At 45.4% G+C, this 20,597-nt stretch overlaps 1 protein-coding gene and 1 long non-coding RNA gene across 2 annotated transcripts; one reads left to right on the top strand and one right to left on the bottom strand.

Annotated features, from left to right (window-relative positions):
* Positions 1-264: 264 nt before the first annotated feature.
* wnt3 (wingless-type MMTV integration site family, member 3) lies at positions 265-19,952 on the bottom strand. The gene is made up of 4 exons (XM_047608334.1): positions 19,574-19,952; positions 8,057-8,298; positions 4,413-4,678; positions 265-2,809 (listed from the first exon to the last, which is right to left on the bottom strand). The coding sequence occupies exons 1-4, from the start codon at positions 19,651-19,653 to the stop codon at positions 2,330-2,332; spliced, it is 1,068 nt and encodes a 355-aa protein (XP_047464290.1). The 5' UTR covers positions 19,654-19,952; the 3' UTR covers positions 265-2,329.
* On the top strand, positions 12,490-14,962 carry LOC125022052. Its single transcript, XR_007114408.1, has 3 exons — positions 12,490-12,582; positions 13,555-13,649; positions 14,079-14,962. It is a non-coding gene; the product is annotated as an uncharacterized LOC125022052 (long non-coding RNA).
* Positions 19,953-20,597: the final 645 nt, after the last annotated feature.

Here is a 20,597-nt window from a genome sequence, read left to right as displayed (position 1 = left end):
GACCCCTACCTACTATATATGTTCTATATTGAACTCGGCATAGCGCTATTTATAAATATGGATTATTATCATTTTGCATTGAATATTAAGCTACTAGAATAATACACAGGTTCAAATATTATTTTTTATTTCAAATGTGTGCAATAGTAGGGGGTTGTGCAACTGCCATAAACACGCCTAAGTGACGCGGACCCCTCTCCCCGTTGAAGACCTGTGATGTGAAATATGTCGTGCACCTAAGCAGAAAGAAGCAAGAGACAGGTTTTTGTTCTTCAAATATATAATCTTAGTTCAGTCATACAGATATATACATTGTATAATAAATAATATTTATAAAAACATAACATTTACGATTATAAAATAAAAAGGGAATTATTCACTTTAAAACATTTGTACAAAACTTTGGATATAGCGGGGAGCGGTGGGGAGGACTGAACACGGAAAAGGTGGGCCCAGGTTAAGGGAGGGCTGTGTAGAGGATGACGCAAATGCTAAGCTATGTCACAGGGAGAGGACAGCCTATACACTACTGGGTAACTTGTGTTTGTGTTGTTGAATATATAATTAATAGGAAGCAGGTGGGACTGTCGGGACATGTTGTGTGGAAACCTCTCACAGTCTGTTCCACCGTTGCGAGGAGCCAGCTTGCCGTCCGTCCGTCCATCCATCCATTTTTCCATCCTTGTCACTGGCAGCCGCCACACACACACACACACACCACACACACACACAAACACGCACACACATCTCGTGCACATGAATCCCCGTGAAGTTTCCCACAGTGTCTTCTCCTCGACGAGTCAGAACTGAAGAAAAGTACACGGGCTCACAGTGATCTTAGATTCAGACACATCTGAAAAATATTTCGGCCTAATTGTTTCTCCGTTATCCCAAAAAACTAAAACAGTGGGGCTGGGGTGTTTTTTAGAGCGTATTGACAAGTTAAGCCCATAAATCAGGCTTCTTCTAAACTGTCCAAAGTGAGGGAAAACATGCAGAGAAGGAAGGAAGGAAAGAAAGAAGGAAGGAAGGATGTGACAGCCAGTCAGAGCGTCCTCTGGCCTCCACATGTCGTCACATGTCCCCCTTTTTCTTTTTCTCTCTCTCGCTTTTTTTTTTTTTTTTTTTTTTTTTTTTTACAGAATTAAAAGCTTTAGACAAAAGATGGATGACTCTTCTCCGTAGACCGGTGTTAATATTAAACATGCTAAAGCTTGACTCGTAAAATGAAACAGCGATAAAGGATCAGCTACTCGCTCGTGTGATCTGAGCTCTGTCTTTCACTGGTTGTTTTTCCCTTTTCTTATTTTTTTCTTCTTTTTTTTTGCATCACATCATTTGTTGCATCACACGAGCAGAAATCAAGTTATCGGGCGAATGAAAAGGCGTCATTCATAAGAACTTCTAGCTTTCTGCAGAGAAGAATTTACTTGCATGAGCAATTTTTCACACCTGGACTTTTTTCTTTGTGTGTGTGTGTGTGTGTGTGTGTGTGTGTGTGTGTGTGGCGGGATAGTGCATACATATACATGTGTAGGGTTCTTAGTTAGTGGAATGAGCGTGCCCCCTCCTGCATACCTCCAGTCCCATCCCAATGGTGATATTTCAGAAATGCGGGGCGATAAAAATCAGCATATATCTTCCGAGCTTCCCAGCCGACTGGTCGCAGCGGAGAAGCAACACTGAGGATTTGATCAGCTCAGTAGTTGTCACAGAAGACAGGACGCCTGCCTGCTGTTTTCAGTTCAGTTCAGTAGTTACAAAGCGATGGTTTCCTGGGGCTGCCGACGTGTTCAGCGCCACTTAGGTGATGGCGCGGAGGTTGGTTTAGTTTAAACAGAGAAGGTAAACCGGCCGGACGGGCCGGGGAAGTGAGGTGTTAATTAGAAGAGAGTCTCTTTTATTTTCGTTTTACTGCATTTATCTCACAGGTAAAAAGTGTTACTGTACATGCCTCGAACGTTGCGTTGGCATGGAGGGGGGAAATAAATAAAGACAAGAGGGAGGAGAGGGGGAAGGGAGGGGCCACGATGCTGCAGGGTGAGGGAACCGGGGCATGGTGGCACAACTGGAGCTTCTTCCCGTAAGAGTGGACCGACCTGTCAGTCAGGTCGACACAGGGCGCACTCTGCGCAGATATTATGTGAGTGGGTGGAAGATGGGTTCTAGTGCAGGATTTGTACAAAAAGAAGGTGTAGAAGGTGTCCATTACTGATGTGCCTTTAGCCATTAGGGCCTGTGCGTGCATATGTTTTTGAGTCTGGGGAAGCGGGGAAGTCGTGCAGGAGGTGGGGGGTTAAAGGTCCAGCAGTCTGAAAGCGCAGGCCCCTCACTTGCACGTGTGCACGTCGTAGACGCGCACGCACTCCTGGCAGCTGACGTAGCAGCACCAGTGGAAGATGCAGTGGCACTTCTCCTTCCGCTTCTCAGTCCGAGTGTTGTGGCCGCGCCCGCAGCAGAGCAGGTCGCAGCCCTCGATGCCGTGCGACGACACGTTGCAGACGCGGTCGCGCGTCCCGAAGGAGCCCGTCTCCGGGTTGGGCTCGCAGAAGTTGGGCGAGCCCTCGTAGTAGACCAGGTCGCGCTCGGTCGGGTGCTTGAAGAAGGCGTACTTGACCCGCAGGGTCTCCACCCAGCCGCGGGACTCGCGGTGCTTCTCCACCACCATCTCCGAGGCGCTGTCGTACTTGTCCTTCAGGTAGTCGCCGAGCATGCGGAAGTCCGGCTGCGCCCACCAGCACGTCTTCACCTCGCAGCTCCCGGAGAGGCCGTGGCATTTGCAGCGGAGGTGCATGTGGTCGAGGATGGTCTGCGGAACAGATGATGCGAATTAAAACAAATTTGTGGTACAACATATCAGCCATACCTTCTGAAACACAACTTCAGTGGCAATCCAGAGTCGTGGCCTAAAGTGGAATTTCTCCACTTACGTTCTATATCCACCAAACAAATTCTAGGTAGCCAGCTTTACATTTTCTTCAAAACCACATTTCAAGACCTTCAGGCTGTTAGAAAAGGCTGGTTTTTGAGTGGAGTATTCCTTTTAAGTGGATTTTACTAAATGGAGCTGGTTGTACTTTGATAACTCGTAATAAATGACTCATTGCTACAGGATCCGTCACTACCAAGGAAGAAATGGTGGAGTTTTATGGTCGAAACTCGGAGGGAATCCGGTAATGCAGACTAACAAAACCGCTAAAGACTCGCAGAGCGAGCCAAGAGAAACAATATGCCACTGGCTGCAGTTTATTGAAGTGTCATGCAGCTGTGAAGTATAGAGTCTCTGCTGCTGCTTCTGCTGCTAATTCTCTCTGAAGTCACTGGCTCGTATGGTGAGTCTGCTCCCCCGGGGCATGTTTTAGCTTTGTGTTATGATTTTGTTGTGCTTTAATTCCGCGGCTATATTTAGCTGCCGAATTCCCCCAGCTGGGGCGGAAGGCAGGTGGCTCTGGGCGAGGAGATGTGGGAGCGAAGGGGTGGACCAGTGACGTCACGCTGGTGTGAGCTTGTCATGCCAACATCAAGTCCCGGGCCCTCAGGGCTAAATAATGGAGCGTGAGAGGGCCAGGTGGAGAGGACGGAGGCTCCTGACAGCACCGCCGTTCACTTAGCTCCTGTGGTCGCTCTGACTGCTCCTGTGTGCTCAGATCAAAGGGCTGTCTTGTTGCCGTGTGGTCCCTCCAGTTGCCCCTCAGCGAGCAGCCGAGGGCCTATTCTCCCCGAGCAGTGACAGCAGCACCACCAGCAGTGATGTTTTAAGTCTGAGCTGATTCCCTTCTCTTTTTTTTTACCCCCCACTTCAGCTCACTTCGGTTATTTGACTGTCGGGGAATTTTTCATTGGGATGCAAGGCATGAAAGACAAGGTGTGGGGGCAAGGCAGGTGGGAGAGCGTTGCTTAGGTAAGTAATTAACCAGTCATTCAAAGTCAAGTGCTCATTCTGAGGTGGAAACTGAGAAATGTGCGGACGAGTCAAATACCAAATCCTTACCTGTCACACGGACAATTAGTAATCCTAAACAATGATGCCTCCTGGATGAATCCACTGACGTGTCAGGTCTGTGTCCTTTGTTTACTGCATCTGGTATCAGTTTTCACCCATTGCCTTTGTGCATCAGTATGTACACAATCTGGCCGGCTGTCTACCCCTGTAGTTCACAGTTTGTACAGCTCCCTTTGTTATGGATGGTGAAAATCTTGATGGACCAACCAATTTTTAATTTTTAGTTTTTGTTTCCAGCCGTGACCCAACATGTATGAATGTCTGCCTTGTGGTGTGAACGGAGGCCGGTTCCCAAAATCAGGTGGAACGTTTTTCGGAGAAGAATGGAAGTTCCCCCTTGGTGCCACATACCTTTGGTACATCCAATCAAAAAAGCAGAACTATCTCTCGTCAGGTCCCTGATACTAACCGTGCGTCCTGCTTCGTTGTTGTGCCGGTTCATTGCCGAGCGAGCGTCCGGACGGTTCTCTCTGGCGTCTGCGAACTCCCTGGACACCAGCACCCCAAACTCTGCGTCCTCGCTGCAGCCGCCCCACTTCCAGCCTTCTCCTGGAGGTCCCTTGTGGTGGGAGTCGCAGCCGCACATGGTGGATGTGCCCTCAGCGCAGGAGCGTGTCACTGCAAACGCAACGCCTGCCGAAGCTATGGCGTGGACGAATGCTGACTCTCTGGTTGCTGAAAGAGGCGGACGAAGACAGACGGGAGGACACGGGGAAAAAGGGAAGAGAGGGAGAGTGTCAATCTTGTGTTGCCAACATCCAGACAGATGCATTGAAAGGGATACCTCCGGGCGGTAACCTTTTAACACAACATTTCATCTTTGAGAGAGCACGTTTAGGCACTGTAGGAACGAAGAAGCACACCCCAGTGCATCCCCCTTGTCTAATTTATTTAACAATATGTAAAGGTTTGGTTTAAAGGTGGTTTACAGTATTGACCGGATCGTCAACGTCAGTGATGATGAAGCACATGAAGGATCCTAAAAGCAGAGTCCCTGCAGTGACATCAGCCTATTGTGGTTGTGTCAGGAGAGCCTAATGCTCAGTGGGATCTCAGTGACCTCCTGTCATCCCTGAGGTGTGCTGCTTTGCATCTGGATAGTGTTTCAGGAATGTTGTTACCCCACCACCACCGCCACCACCAACCCGTCCCAGTTCAGAGCCCAAGGCCTTCTGGTGAAACCTAGCAGTGTGTCGGCCTGTTTCTTTTTTACACTGAGGGATGGAGTTACGCCTTCTTTGAAGGCAACAGCTTATTATGTAACCAGACACCATTGTTTCACAATCACAGCACACTTACCATGGCTCACCCATTACACTCCACTATCTGTGGTGCAGACACACACACACACACACACACACACACACACACACACACACACACACACACACACACACGTACAGAGAGCTTTCCGAATTTCTGATCTTCGCAATTGTGTGATCCGATTTATAATTTGCATGGACACGACCAGAGATTTAAACCCGGACTTTGTGGACCACAAAGACTACTAAAGCCAGAAATTCCTCAGCGAGTCTAGAGCCAGAGACGCTTTCAGGACCCAATCAGACCACTTTACAAGCCACAGACAAAGTTTACTAATGTTTGGCTGGAGGGAACCCATCTTTTCCCAACCTCAATGCGACTCCAAGCACAGCTACAAAACAAAAATACCTTTTCATGTTTGGTGTTTTTTTAGCCTCCGATGCTACTATGATGCCAAAAGCGTCCGTATTTGTGCCAAAGCTCATTTTCCTAGAATCTACCTTTTGACATTCCTGATGGATGGTATGCTAATAATTTAAAGGGTGAAACATTAAGACATGCAATGTGGATAAGAAAGTACAGCTGATAATATGAGTAATATCTACAGTATAAAAAGCTATGTATGATAATTTCGCTAAATCTAAACAATTAAGGGCTAACTCTTTCATCTATAAATATATCCTCAGAAACAGTTTTCATCTAAAAATGAGCTGTTGGATGATATACAGTCCTCAGGTTGGGCATCCCTGCTTGCCCTGGCAAGCCAGGCCGGGCCCTCCAAAACAGGGCCCTGTGAGCCCTGGGCCCCTGGAGCTCTGGCTGTTAGCCAAGGCTAGCGCTGCTCCTGCTACCTGCTGGGCCCATCAATCCGCCTTTGTTTCCCTTGTGTCACACTGTATTATCCACACAAAGGGCCCAGCGACTCGGGCCCCCACAGCCCCGCTCTGCCCGGAGCTGGCATTCCCTAAACTCCCTAACTCCCCCTCCCCTCCTTCCAGCCACCCCTCCGCCAACACCCTGAGCTGAAATCCCATACACCACCACCCACCACAGCACCTCAACCCCCCCACTTCCTCCAGGCATCCACCAACGGCACCACCGCAGCCAACACACAGCTTAAGGTGGCTAGTGCTGGTGGTCGCTAGCTCTCCCAAGCTTAACTGGGCCGCTTCCATTTATCACTCGCAAAGTGACAGACTCTTCCTCCTTCCATCCTTCCTTCCGTCCTTCCTTCCTTCATCTCCTTCCTTTGCTTCCTTATCCCTAAGTGCACACCCGGCCTAGGTTGGGAGAGATCCCCTTTCAGCCTGTTTTCATGACAGAGTCAAAAGGGCGTGTGAATGGGGCGTCCGTGGGAGCTGGACTGTGTGAGGCGCGCACTGGTCTTCATGCACAGTAGGGGTTGAGCGGAGCCCCCCGGCCCTTTTCTATTGCCTGTAATCTCATTTGGCCTCCCCTCTCCCTTTTATTTGACTGAGGAGCTTGGACTGCTCACACTGCCCAGTTCTGCCCAGATTCCTTCCCCTCTGACACACAGGCTAATTCATTTCCAATCAGCAGCCTCGCTCACAAAACAGAAACTTCTACCTTTATAATTAGGGAGGCCTTAAGCGTTACACCTGTGCCTCAGGTTTACTGGGGCCGCTTGAACGACACAGTTAGAGTGGGGACGTTTAGCACCCTGTGTGTGAAGCGCATGATGCAGGTCTTCGGTATGTATGCATAGCCGTACTCTTCAAGTCTCGTTGATGGATTCCCTACGCTGACCTTCTTTCATGTAGGACACCGTAAACACAGTTGAGAATACCACAATAATGCGAAACTGAAGGTAAAGATGGATAGAAAAATGAATAATGTGTCAGAGCTTGTACCATTTCTCTCCGCAGCCAGGAAAGGTGTATATTATTGTAATTACCCTAGTTAGTCGTTTGTCAGCAAAAGCCCAGAGAACAGGCAGTGCTGTGCCTTAGGGCGGAAACTGTTAAAGGTTGTTTTTTTGTAACGGCTTGCACTAGCCTTAGACATACAGCCTGCTTTTTACAGTTTGGTGTTGTTTGTAACAGGTCATTGAGATGTCTTTGAATTGTTTATTTTATACAGAAAGCCTCGGATACTACAAAATAGATTCATGACAGCCTTAGACACAGCGCTGGTTAAAAGTATTTGGTACCGCTCAGCACATTCTACATTTGTGCATAAAAATGGTTCAAACACCAGCAGATTTTCAAGTCCTGAAAGAGAACCCAATCAAACAAATTGAACAGAAATACTTCTCCAGTTATTCATTCAAGAAATTTTGTACATATCCGTGTGTTGCAAATGTTTGTGAACCCTTGGTTTCAGTATCTGGTGTGACCCCCCCTGTGCAGCAATAACATCAACTAAACATTTCCAGTAACTGCTGATCAGTCATCTACAGCGACTTGAAGGAATTTTTCTTTAGCACAGAACCAGTTCAAGTCTGAGATGTTAGTGGGTTTCATTACATGAACTGCTTGCTCTAGGTCCTTCCACAACATCTCTCTTTGACTAAGGTCAGGACTTTGACTTGGCCATTCCAAAACATTAATTGTGTTGTTCTTTAGCCATTGTTTTCTTTTGCAGTTCACAAATATGTACTAATGAATCATTTTCCCAAATGCACAAGTATAATATTTTTGTTTCATGTATATGATTGATTTGTCTTTGTCTACTTTCAGAACTTGTGTAAAAAAACTCCTGAGGTTCGGAGTAATTTTCACGGAGAACTCGAGTTACTTTTACGCTGCGCTGCATCTGTACGTAATCTACCTTTGTCTAGCACAGGGCCAAAGATCGCCAGGTTGTCCTTGATGGTGGTGCAGTTCCATCGGCGGCCCCTGAACTGGTGCTGGCATTCCTGGATCCCCAGCTTGACGCCCTCAGCGACACTGGGCATAATCTCAATGTAGTTGCGACAGAAACGCAGCTGCTTGGGCACGAGGCCAGGGATAGAGCCACACAGGATGGGTTGGGAGCCCAGAGACGAGTACTGCTGCCCTAGGGCCAGGGACCTGTGTCAAGAAGAAAGGGAACACATCGTGAAGTGAAAGCTGCCATAGAAAATCAGCGTTGAATCCGTGAACACCTCATGAGAATCTCTCTAAATTACACTGAGCCTAATTTAAAGGTTTTAGGAACATTTTACACGACCCCCTATGACACTGGGTAAGATATCTGTAGCACATGTGACAGTTGTCAGTCATCCAGGTCATTGTATGTCCAAAAAACAAAACTGCAACCAACTGGACTTGGTGGGTTTTCTTGAAGAAGTTTCATCCAACCCTAGCCATGTGACTTTCAAGTTTGCACACACTGTGGTTTCTTAATAAAACCCCGTCAGTCATTTCGAACTGAAGAACGACAACAAACTGTCAGGAAAGATAATCGTCAGTTTTTATTTGGGGCAAATTCTTGCACGTGCTTGTATCGTACCTGCATTTGACATTTGTAAATGACTCCATGCGTAGAGTTTTCCAGATTTATTGGAGGTTGGAAGTGAAACTCGCTTCACTCTGCACCCTCCATGAATTCAGCTCAACATTAACAATGATTTTGACCTGCTGTCAGGGAGGACTTCTGCACTCCAAGAGGATATCACTTCTACATCCATTAATCTCCCATGTTACTGTAAGTGTACCCCAGTGACAGGACATTCATACTTCAGTGCTTTATTGACTTATCTGCTTAATGTAGTTTATACAAAGAGCTCCTGTTTATTTTGTCTCTTCTTCCACCAGGAGGGGGGAGTTAATAGACCCACTTCAGGGCAGGGATACAAGCTATTAGCACTGACTTTTCAAAGCGTTCCCACTTGTTAGCATGCACAGATCTGCTGATCTAACAGATAGCACACAAGAACCTGTCTGCGTAGTTTGGGAAAAGCCCCCTCATACAATTTCAAACATATGAAAACACCTGCCCTTGCAGTTCCATCCTTAATTTGTGGTTTACCTCTGGAGCTGAGGTTTTAGGAATGATAGCATTTGCAGCCAAGCTTGCTGGTGATGGACAACAATGACACACCTGAACCGATGCGCCTCACCAGAAGGCTCGTGCAGATGTGCCAGAGCGAGGATTAATCACTGCACTGAGACAGCCAAGATCAGCTTGTGATGCCAGAAACCATTATAGTTTCATTCAGGTAATTAATTTTAATTGCTTTCTATTTCTCTTTAAATAAAAGAGACAGAGAAAATATGTTTGCCATGCCCATGTTTTAACATGCTTCCTATGATGACAAGCTCAAACAAAACTGTATGACTTCTTCCAGAGGTTTGTGCATTTACTTTAGGATGTACTCAAATTTCTTGTTTATTTATTTCTGAGATGACAGAATAAATATTGCCTTCATTCCTGCACAGGGTTTCTTAAATGGTCTGGATAGGTGTGAGTTGTCTGTGTTGTCATTGTTAGCGACGTAAAGGAGCGCTGCCAACCCCTCGAGCTAAACCCTTCACAAGAGCCGAGGAGACTCTCCAGTTCTTGAGTCTGAGTCTGGGTGGACAACATGGCGCTGGAGGCCTTGAGAGAATCACCGGGGAACAATTGACGCTGATCAGATCAGAGCGCCACTCAGGATGACCTCAGGACCCCCGCAGGGCGCAACCCAATCATGGCAGCCACTGACTCTGACAGATGAGTGCGACGCAGCTCCCCACCCCAACACAAAAGTCAAGGCATTGAAGTCATAGGGGAAAAAAATCCCCCCTCAGAGAGGTTCACAGCTCATGTGCACTTTTACTTCTACATTTAGCTTCCACCAAAACCCTGCCCCGCCTCCCGAAAGCTTTCTCACTGCTTGTGCTGTTTTTGATGTAAGATGAGCATTGTTACAGCAGGCCGCCTCCCAGGTATCAAGCTTTGCCAATGGAGCTTACACACTGAGACACGAGGCTGAGTTGTTTTGCTTATACAGCTGGTTTAATGGAATACAATGATCCCGTAATCAGCTACGAGCCACTTGTGTTGTTGGCATTAGGTTCTTGACTGACAGTGACATTCAACAAACAATTCTTATGTTTCACCAGGAAACCCAGTCTCACAATTTCTCCAGGAGCAGTAACCTATCAAACGCTATGCACAAGGAAAAACAAGTCTCTTCTCTTTCATATGCATTCAAACTTAAGAAACATTTTTTATTTTTATTTCATGTTCCCGTGCGGAGTTAGTCATTTGATACTGCTCATCAATCTCCATTCATGTTCTTGTCTTGGGTTTACCCAAGCAAAGGAAGCCACATTAGCTCATCTGCCAGTCCCAGTCCCACCAACATCACTGAGTTCAAGTGTTGCTGACTTCACTCTGTCTGGTGACTGAGTGACTAAGGATCTTAATTACACTGTCTGCGAGCTTGGTTACTGCCCATTAATCTCTCAGTCATGGGATGGACCAGGGTGGATGATGCTTTACACGGAGCTAGTAGTTGACTGTAGTTGAATGTTGGTGTCACATGCTCCACAACAACACCAGTGAGCAAAAGAAGAACCTTTGTTTCTCAAGTGAGGTATTAGTGCATTAAGATCATTGTGCCAAATTTAGAAACATTTTGAGTTCCATTCAGGACAGCTGAACCGCTTGCCTACCACTCTGACAACACTGGGTTAGGCAGTGAATTAAGGATTTCTGATGGAATCAATTATCTAACCGCATGGGTCTTTGTGGTGGACATAGCATGTTTAGACTACAGGCTGTGGATCCGCCAGTCTATTTGTCTTTGTTTGCAAAGGATATGCCTCACATGATCCATAAGGACAGATGAGATGAAAGGGATATCTTTTTGGCTAGGTGCTAATGAGAGTCTTAACCCTGAGGAGTTACGCATTGTGCAAACAGACACACACGCAGATGCACGCATGCAGACCACATGTGTGCCATGCTGATCCTGCCTGCTTTGCCTCACTTCTCGGAAGCTACGAGCGACGTGTCTCAACCGAGTGAGGGAGCAGCAGACACAGAGACCTCCAGAGAGGCAGAATGCCGGGGGAATCTGCTGCAGGGGATGAGACAAGCTGCAGAGCAGCAGCAAACGGCAGGGCTTGGCAGGTGCATGCCCAGGCACGCCCGTATGGGGCCTCTACTGGCCTGGGGTGGTTTACAACTTGGTTGGGGGTTTTCTCCATATCCAAACTGGGCTGATGTGAAAGTATGATGGGCCACTGGAAACCACAGAAATGAAGCAGAGGAAACAAAGGGATTCCACCACACACCATGCCGAAGAGTGGAAATTCACGCAATCAGGACTATAACACTGTCAACAAAAACTTTTGGCTCAGCCACTCCCAACACTATAAAATCCACCACTACAGTCTCTGCTGCTTGGTTTGAAAGGGCAGGGGATACTTTGCTGCATCTTGAATCTTTCTATTTTATTATATTTATTATATATGTTTTTTTTTTGTGAGCTTGAGTTAAAGAATCTAGTACTTATAGAAATATATTGCGGCTGGTTTTGTGGGAGGTCTGCATTACAGGGTTCAGTGTGTTGCAGGTTTGTGCACAGATGAGCTTTCTTTGTGTGACAGCCTATCATGTCCAGGGGCACAAAAACTACCAGGTGACCCTCTGAACCTGTTGAGCAGAGCATGACATCTGACCTCACTGTCTTTAGCCTGATGGCCTGCAGAAGTTCAAGACCAGGGCCTGTATGCATGTATCTAAGTATCTCAGTAGTACTGACCTTCAGCCTGTTAGTGATGAAAACAGAAGGCTATTTTAAGTAAATGTCAACAGCATGTGTTATTTAATATGACTTAAATATACATTGTCAGATTTGGTGTTTTGTAGATTGTTTAAGGTAAACCTAACACAGGATCCCACTGTTTTGCGACATGAAACTTGGACTAATAATTCTGGATACTGAAATCATTACTTGGCTTCACGAGAACTTTGAAACTATACTAGGGAAGACCAAGCTTTTATATCAGTTCAGGGAATAATTGAATGCATCTAATGTCCAAAATCATATAAGCTGAAATCTAACTTACTTGGTTATTCTTGTGCGGCACATTAGTAATCTTTGAACATTTAATGTTAACGTATCTACAGTATATTAATGTTTTACAAATTTCCTACACTGTTTTTTTTCATGTACAATAAGCTTAATTTATATTAAAGATTTCATTAACATTTCATTTATTTCAAAATATTTCTGATTAAAATTGCATTGAATAGTTTGTCAGAGGAAATAAATGTCACTTCCGGGTGCCATCTTTGTTTTTAAATGCAGGATGGAGCTAGCGTTTTTGTCTATTTACTGTCTTGAATGCCAAGCTGAGAGTCTTTGTTGGACAATAATGGTGAGCTGAAAGGTTCTTTTAAAAATAATAAATGCCTTTAAAACTGTGCAAAGTGTTCTCAAACAACCTTGTTGTTTTTCGTTTGAAAGTTAGCTTTCTTGCATTTAGCTTTAGCCTTTAGCTACAGGGCTCGCTAGCTAAACGTTAGCTGTGTTTTTCACGAAATGTTGATTTGACAGCTAAATATAGGCTCTGTCTTTTCATGTAGCCTGAGAGAAGTTGTATTGGTTTAACAATTGCTCATTTTTCTTTGCTTTTCTCAGTTATTTGTTTCAGAAATTAGCCTGAATTTTGACAGTGGCTACACTGTGGCTGCAAGCTTGCAGATAGCAATGTAGCTCACAAGCTATACAAATTTCTGTTGAAGTAAACATACATATTAACATAGGTATTCATGGTAATCATTATTACAACTTATGGAGGCTGAATAACTCCATTGTATTTTATTTATAGTTTTATTATTAAGAGATTTAAATATGCAGAATATTACGACTTGATACTGTGGAGGTTAATCCTAATGCACACAGGCCACTCTGAAAAAGCTAGTATAACTGAGACGGTGTAATTAACAGGCTCTATATGTGTTTTGTGTGTTAATCTGCAAACTGACAGCTGCTGCTGAATCACTGTAATAGATTAAAATGTAAAATATATCCATCTAAAACACAGTGGAATGTGGCAATCTAAAGTAGCATAAACTGGAAATACTCAAGTAAAATGTAAATACCTCAAATTTAGACTGTATAGATGTTTGTGCTGGACAGAAAACATTCGTGTAAGTATTTTGATGTCTAAAACTGAGCAAAATATGAAGGGAAGCATAGAGAGATTAGGGAGCCAGTGGCAAAGAATCAGTCTAAATATTGATGTTTAGATACTACCCAAAGACTTGTCAACTGCGTGGTTAGGTTCCTTCTTTCAGTACATTCCTCATTAATATGACAACAATTTGTATTATTCATCCTGTAACAGTGTTATTGGACTCGCACTCCCATGACAAGATGCTGAAAACTGCAGCCACACAATGGGACACTTTCCAGGCCATCGCTCTCGGAGCAGGAATGCAGGTAAAACGAATAATGTGATCGTTACTTTGGGTTAAAATACCAGAATTTGTTGGAATTTTCTGCATTTGAAGTTTATAGTTCGTATCCTGCAGAACTACAAACAATTTGAAATTATTCCAGCTTTACAGACATATCTGACATGGATGCAAATTTGATAAAATGTTGCTATATTCACACGGTGTTTAGTGATGACGGAAGCCAGTCATTCGCAGCCATGTCTGAATAAGTTAACTTATTTCATTAAAGGGAAATTAGAGATGTTAACTTATGCTCGGCTTGTGCCTGAGGCGCCGGGTCTCGAGTGTGTTCTGTCACTTCTTCTGTGAGATCCAGGCTGCTGAAAGGCCTCCGCGGTAACAGACTGCGGGAATATTGTTTGCATTAAACTCTAGTCTACCTCCAGTTTACCTCTATATGTTGACGCCGCAGCTCAACTTGTCAGATTTGCCTGGAGGACGTCATGTTGCTAAATGAGGCCCTTGCAGAGCATTTGGAGATGCGCACCGAAAACACTGCCATCCAAATCTCATGTATAAATCCCACAACAGAATCCACAGAGAGATAAAGACACTCGGAAGAGAGTAAGTGGGCCAAGGAAAGTTGCCGGCTTTGCCCGAGGATGGGACTTTTCCTGGTGGAGGCTGGAATGCAAAGCTCCTGTCTGTGTTTTGTTGTCTTCTCTTTTTCTTTGGCACACTTTTGATTTGTAGTCCAACAGCTCCTGGCTGATCAGATTAAAAATGACAGGACCCCTGAAAAATGTTCCAACCTGTTCTTTCTTTCTACCTCCCCACCTCCCCTCCACTCCGCTGTCTCTGCAGACTGTTGCAGAGAGTGCGGAGTTGGGACAAGGAGCCCCTGCAGTCACAAGTATGGAGACATGAGGGGGAAACTGAACAGGGTGTAAACTTGTGAACCTGCCTGTCAGGAGGAGAAAGGGAGCAGCGGTAGCTCTGCACAGACGTGCACCGGGGAGTACAAGGCTCAGACAAATGCATGTCAGACTGGAAACTTATCTGTCTGTAGGTGGACACAAACACAGTCTGGGCTGTTGTCTTGAAAGGGCAGAGCCTGTTTCGCTGAGAGTCTTGAGGGACTGTGTGAATGAACCACAGCTCAAACAGTGCATTGTTCCATGCCTCTGTTCATAAGACGCAGCTTGCTGGCACCGCAAATTACCAGCGGTAATACATAATATGCAAAACATGGCTCATAATGGATTGTTTGGAATCTTCCACTGCATGTCTGGAATTTCTTTGTGGAAATATGTAACACCGCATAGTGTCTTTGAAAGTAATAAAAAAACTAATTGCTTTTGACTCTCTCATCATCTCATCGTTATTTGATTTAGGGGAAAAAAAAGGGAAATGAAGCAGCGTGCCGGGGTAAAGCTGGTTAACAGAGCTTGCCAGTTTGCCTGCTGTACTCGCAGAAAGTACCACTCTGATCAACTTTTGCATGACCCGTATCTCTCAGTTTATGTCTGAAATTGACTGAAAGTTTTCAAGGCTTCTCAGTATCTGGAGGGATTTGTATTTATTCACGTGATCATTCCTTATTTAAATGAAAAAATGCACACGTTTCAATGAGGAAACGTTTTGGCCGAGCTTCTCCTGTAATAAACACGCAGTAAAAGAGCAGCAAGGAGGTTGCGCTTCGATTTAAAGTTCCGATGAAACCAGCACTGAAAAACATGAATGAGAGTCTGCCCTACCCCGATGCATTCATGGAGCATTATTTCACAATTCATGTGGTTGTAAAGGTGACATCTTAAAATGATTTATAGCCCCTAACTTTATATAAACTAGATGCCTTCTAATTTCGGCGCATTGAATGACAGTCCTGTCTTCCTTTTCATGCTGCATCTGGCGGTTGTTTGGGTGACCCGGTCGACGACCCGGGGGCTTTCGACCGAGCGTGGGCCGCGCAGGTGTGATCGGTACATCTTTGTCACTGACCCCCGTGTGTCAGAGAAATTGCTTTCTGCTAATAATTGACCCTTGTAACAAGCCATACAGGTGAGATCAGCCAGGTAATGAAGACTTTAAATAATGTGTGTGTGCCTCCACACGCGTCCCCTAATGATCTCCTTGCCCCTGGCCGTTGCCGTTTTCCCTTTGAGGAACTCTCCTGGCCTGTGTTTTAGTGCAGCTAATAGCTGTGCGCCGGGAGACTTTGTCATTTCCTACAAGACCACATTGCATGTCCTTTGATGGTGGGAGAAGATTAGGACTCGCCTTCACTGCTTTGAAATACCACTCTCCTTTGAACCTCTCACCTAGCTTGAGTTTGACTGAATAATGTCATCCCACAAGTTTGTCCTCTGAAGGGACGTCTTGTGATGTTTTGCTTGGAGAGAAGTAAACGGTCACCACTACGTTTTTAGTCATTATTGCTAATGTTTTGCTAAGTATCTTATAAAAAGATACATTTTATTAATCACATTTTCTGTTCCTTTCAGATTATTGTCTCAGCGTGACTTTAATACCTTAGTGGGAATACACCTGCTTTAGTGTGAAGTTTCTCTAGACAGTCCTCTAAGGCTTTAACCCAAAATTGCCATTGACCCCGGCCCTGTAGGACCCTCGGCCGTTCATAATGGAACCCTAACGTTTCTAATGAATTACTTTCTTCTGGACTTTCCTGCTCTTTTCTCCACCTTCCACCGCCCTGTTGAGAGTAATACCCGTACATCCTTGATCTTTTCACACAAGGCGGCTGACGGAGGATTTTCTCGTGGTAGGAATCATTTAAGTGACCCCTTTGCAGATTGGATTGGTGGTGTGAGGAGGGGGTGTCACAGTCAGATAATGACATTCCTGAGACCCAGAGATGGACTCTGGAGCCCCGTTTAAGCCACTCAGGTTGAACTGGAAAAGTCTGTGTAAACCTAGACAGCTTTTCGAGGGATCTTTCGAGAGGTGTCCCGCTGATATCACTGAGGCCGCCGCGGTTCTTAGACAAGAAGGGCTTCCAGGACAGTTTTAGACAGGAAGCCGTATTTGAGCTTATTCATGCTCCAAATTTTAATTAAGGTGCTTTTGCCGTATTAAACAATGACATTTAAGTTTTCTATACTTCTTTTTTTTTCCGGCACATCTAACTTGGTGAGGATTTATTTAACGATTGCAGCCTATGTGTCTGTGACTGAATATTGCTTTATGTTGCTTCTCAGTCAGATTGCCAGACTCTTGTTCCACTTGAATAGAGGCTAAACAAAGCCTTGTCAAAGAATGACTGAGCAAGACAATGGTTTCAGTGCCACATAAAGGTGATTTTTAAGACATTTTTATTGTTTTAGACGTTTCATTAATATCTATTGCCCTGCTCTGTTTAATTTCCCCTTTCATGCAGCAGCTCTTGTAAATTTAAAGTAATCTCGTAATGACAACGAGCACCGGCAGAAATCTCAATAAGTGTCTCTGCTTTCACGTGCGGATTTAACAGCGGCGATGATAACACGGGATTAAGAAAATAAGCGTTATTGGCTTTAAACGTCTCGTGGCTCCGCGGCGCGATGTGACAGGACTAAACCGATAATCGCCGCGGATGCTCGATGGCTGATCAGTCAGTTCAACGGAGCTAAATCCTCGCTGAAAGTGATTGTCATCATTCACTTACAAGCATCACTGTTTACCCAAGGAACGCCAGCGCACTGCTGGGCGCCTCTTCTGTGAATGATTCTGAACATTAAACCCCGCCAGCTTAATGCATATTAACAGCCTCATATTCAAGTTCTTATATTTGTATGTCTTTAATACTATATATTAAGAAAAATTTCCCATCAACTTTGAAAACACGTTGAAAGGAAGGGCCGATGTCTGGACAGAAATGCTGTAGAATCCGTGGATTATCTGGGGTCACTTGGTAGCGTAAACTGTCCTGACCCCTCTCAGGCCTTGATTTTTGAACCCATAATGTATAAAACCACTGTTTTCCCAACATTCTTGCATTTCAAGAGGGCAATTTACTGCTCAGACTCTCCTCTCCAAACCCACCTCATTAGCTTGCTATGCCTCGTCTTTCGGCTACACCTCGTCCTCGTCCGCGCATATGTGCATATCGGCGGAGTTATTTATGCTCCGTTTTGTTTTCAACACCCCGTCTTGTAAAAACCGAGGCTGCCAGGCATAAAGCAGTCAAAACTCCTTCCCCGCAACCCGTCCCACCTTGGCCTGAGAATTTATGGCCGTGTCATCGCCCCTGAGACAGAAGCTGAGAACAGCCTGCGTGGGCCCTCGCTGAAACTCGGCACCCTCTCGTTTGACGCACCACCTCATTTTGTCTCCTTTTGGACGCGCTCGGGACCGCGGGGTGATGCCTTCCGACAGCGCTGTTTGACGCCCTCCATTCCTCAGCACCTGCCCAGTCACCTGGAGCTACGGCTCGGCGTTTCATCTCTGCAACACCCCACCCCCCCACCCCCCCACCCCCCGCCAGTAGCCCCTACCCCGGCCTACACTTCAAAATTTGTTAGCCAAATCAAAGGTAGCGCGCTTTGTTAGGGTTCGAACATTATACCAGTGTCATGTAAGCTCATTGAACAGAACAGCTGCAGGTAATTCACACGGAGAGAATCCCAAGCTCTTTGTCACTGCCGTTGTCTTATGGTTCCTGCTGAAGCCAGGAGTGGGTGTAAAGTCCTCTTTGCCATTAACACTTCAGCCCTGTGGCCTGTGTGCTTGGCAGCTGCCTGCTCTGTAAATGAAACCAGAAGATGCTCGCGGTTTGGACAGCACCGCGGTGGGACCACATGCTAGTTGGGCTACTAAAGTGCAGTAGCTCTGACAAGTATTGTGCTGTGAGCCAGAAGAGCTTTGTCATGCACCTACGCAAATATCTCCAAAATAGAGGCTTTATGTTACAAAAGAAGATGAGGAGCTATGAGGTCAGCTGTATGTAGCTGAATCTGTAATGAGATAAACCTCTAAATTTCAGTCGCCGGTGCCAAAAGCGATCGGGGATAATTTAACAAAGAATAAAACCCTGCGGCACCTAAACATATTGTCTACTGACAAATCCGTAGTGGAGGGGGTGAATTGTACAACAATTGAGGAGCAAAATGATATGCTTAACTGATTCTCCAAAAAAAAATAATAAAGAGGATGGGTTCTGCTGCGGCTGAGAGCCTATGGTAGACCACAAATTTGTAATATATTTTTTTGAATTGTCTAGAACTTTGGTCAGAGCCAAAAAATTAGTGTTCAACAATTTAAACTGACTCCCCGGCATGTATGGTCGGGAGGAGGAGGGGGTGGTGGTGGGGGGGGGGGGCAGCCGGCAGACTGAATGTGGAGCAGTGACGCACAATAGCAAACAAAACAAAATGACGCTGATCAGTCATCATTGTTGCACATCCTAAAAACGACAAGGTTGCGCTTCGGAAAAGAAAGTGACCGCTGTTTTGATAACGGCAGCGTTTTCTGTTGAGCTTTCATGAGCAACGTCAGACTTGTCATTGTCCTTGAGCGAAAGGACTTAAATAATGTGAAATAATAAGGACTGACTTCAGCTGTTATGTGCAAACACCTCATGGGTCCTTCCAGGGCAGATGACAATTCACAGCAACATGGTGTCCACTCGCTAACGTATTTCCCCCTTTTTCATAAATGCAAAAAAAAAAAAAGATGTCTCCACTTTGAATTATTTCATGGTTCCCAAACGAAAAATTCACCCTCTTTGCATCACAACATAATCCAATATGATAAATGGACCTGAGTGTAGAGGGGAAAAGAACGGCAAGCCTTTTCCGTTACACTAGTATTTGAGGTTAAGATTCTTTGGACTGGGCCGGAGAACATTTTTCCACGCAGTCAACTGAAAGTGCACATTCTGCCCTCTCAGAAATGATCACTTGACCAAAAAGACTCTCCGTCTTTATGCAGCTATAGGGTCTGATGCTGAAACTGTGGATTTGTACTCACCACCAGATGGGATAGCCTCCAAGCACCCGTGAGCTGGACAACCACACACACATCAAATATCCAATCAGATACAAATCCATGAGGTAAGCCTTGTGGTGTGTGAGAGGGTAAATGGATCAATACATAGAACTTCCAGTAGGCACTGAAGAAGAGGTTTCCAGGAAGCTTTAGGGCAGCTTGATTGTTGAATGAGGGGAAAACGAAAATGATATTGAAAAAAAAAAATCTCCTGTTTTCCCCCCTTCTTTGAGTCAGGCCAGGAAAGTGTGTCTGTCTCCTAGTAGTTAAGAGAATAAGTGTCTCTTACACACATGCACACACGCTCCTACCCGTCCTCTTCTTCCCTCCCTCTCTCTGAGGTTCTTCCCTAAGGTAGATATCTTTTTCTCTCTCTCTCTCTACTTTTTTCTCCCTCAGGATGCCTCATCCACAGGCCCAATATTAAAGGGGGGGGGGGGGGGGGGGGGGGGATAGGCGGGGGGAATGAGGTTTGGAGATGTCAGCTGGCAAGCCAATCACAGAAGATGGCCTTAGGTTACGAAAAAAAATTATTATTCGTTCCCATCTGTCAATCACACGCCACCCCCTGGTAATGTGGAAAAGAAAGGAAAGAGTGAAAAGAGGGAGGGAGGGAAATGAGAGAGGGAGGTATAGGGAGGGACACATGAAAAAAGGTAGAGCGGAGTTGTTACTCAACTTGTTTAATCGTAGGGGAGAGGAGGAGAAAAAACAAAAAACAAAAAAAACAAAAAGATTCCCCCCCGAGTGGCTGGAGGTAGGTGATGTAGGCCAACTTCTCCTCAGGAGGCTCCGCGACGCATGTGTTGACACATTGATTTTTTAGGGGTTGTGCCCTGACTAATTGATCCGGATATATGTGCATACAGTGCAGATACACACACACACACACACACACACAGACACACACACACACGTCAGCACACGCATAATCGCTATCTGTCCCACTCACGGGCACATATACAGTGAATTTTCTAAATTGTTGTCCGCCCACCCCAACAGGGGA

The sequence above is a fragment of the Mugil cephalus genome, chromosome 16, assembly GCF_022458985.1.
Source record: "Mugil cephalus isolate CIBA_MC_2020 chromosome 16, CIBA_Mcephalus_1.1, whole genome shotgun sequence".
Classification (NCBI taxonomy): Eukaryota; Metazoa; Chordata; class Actinopteri; order Mugiliformes; family Mugilidae; genus Mugil; species Mugil cephalus.
This window is presented reverse-complemented; position numbering and strand designations above follow the sequence as displayed.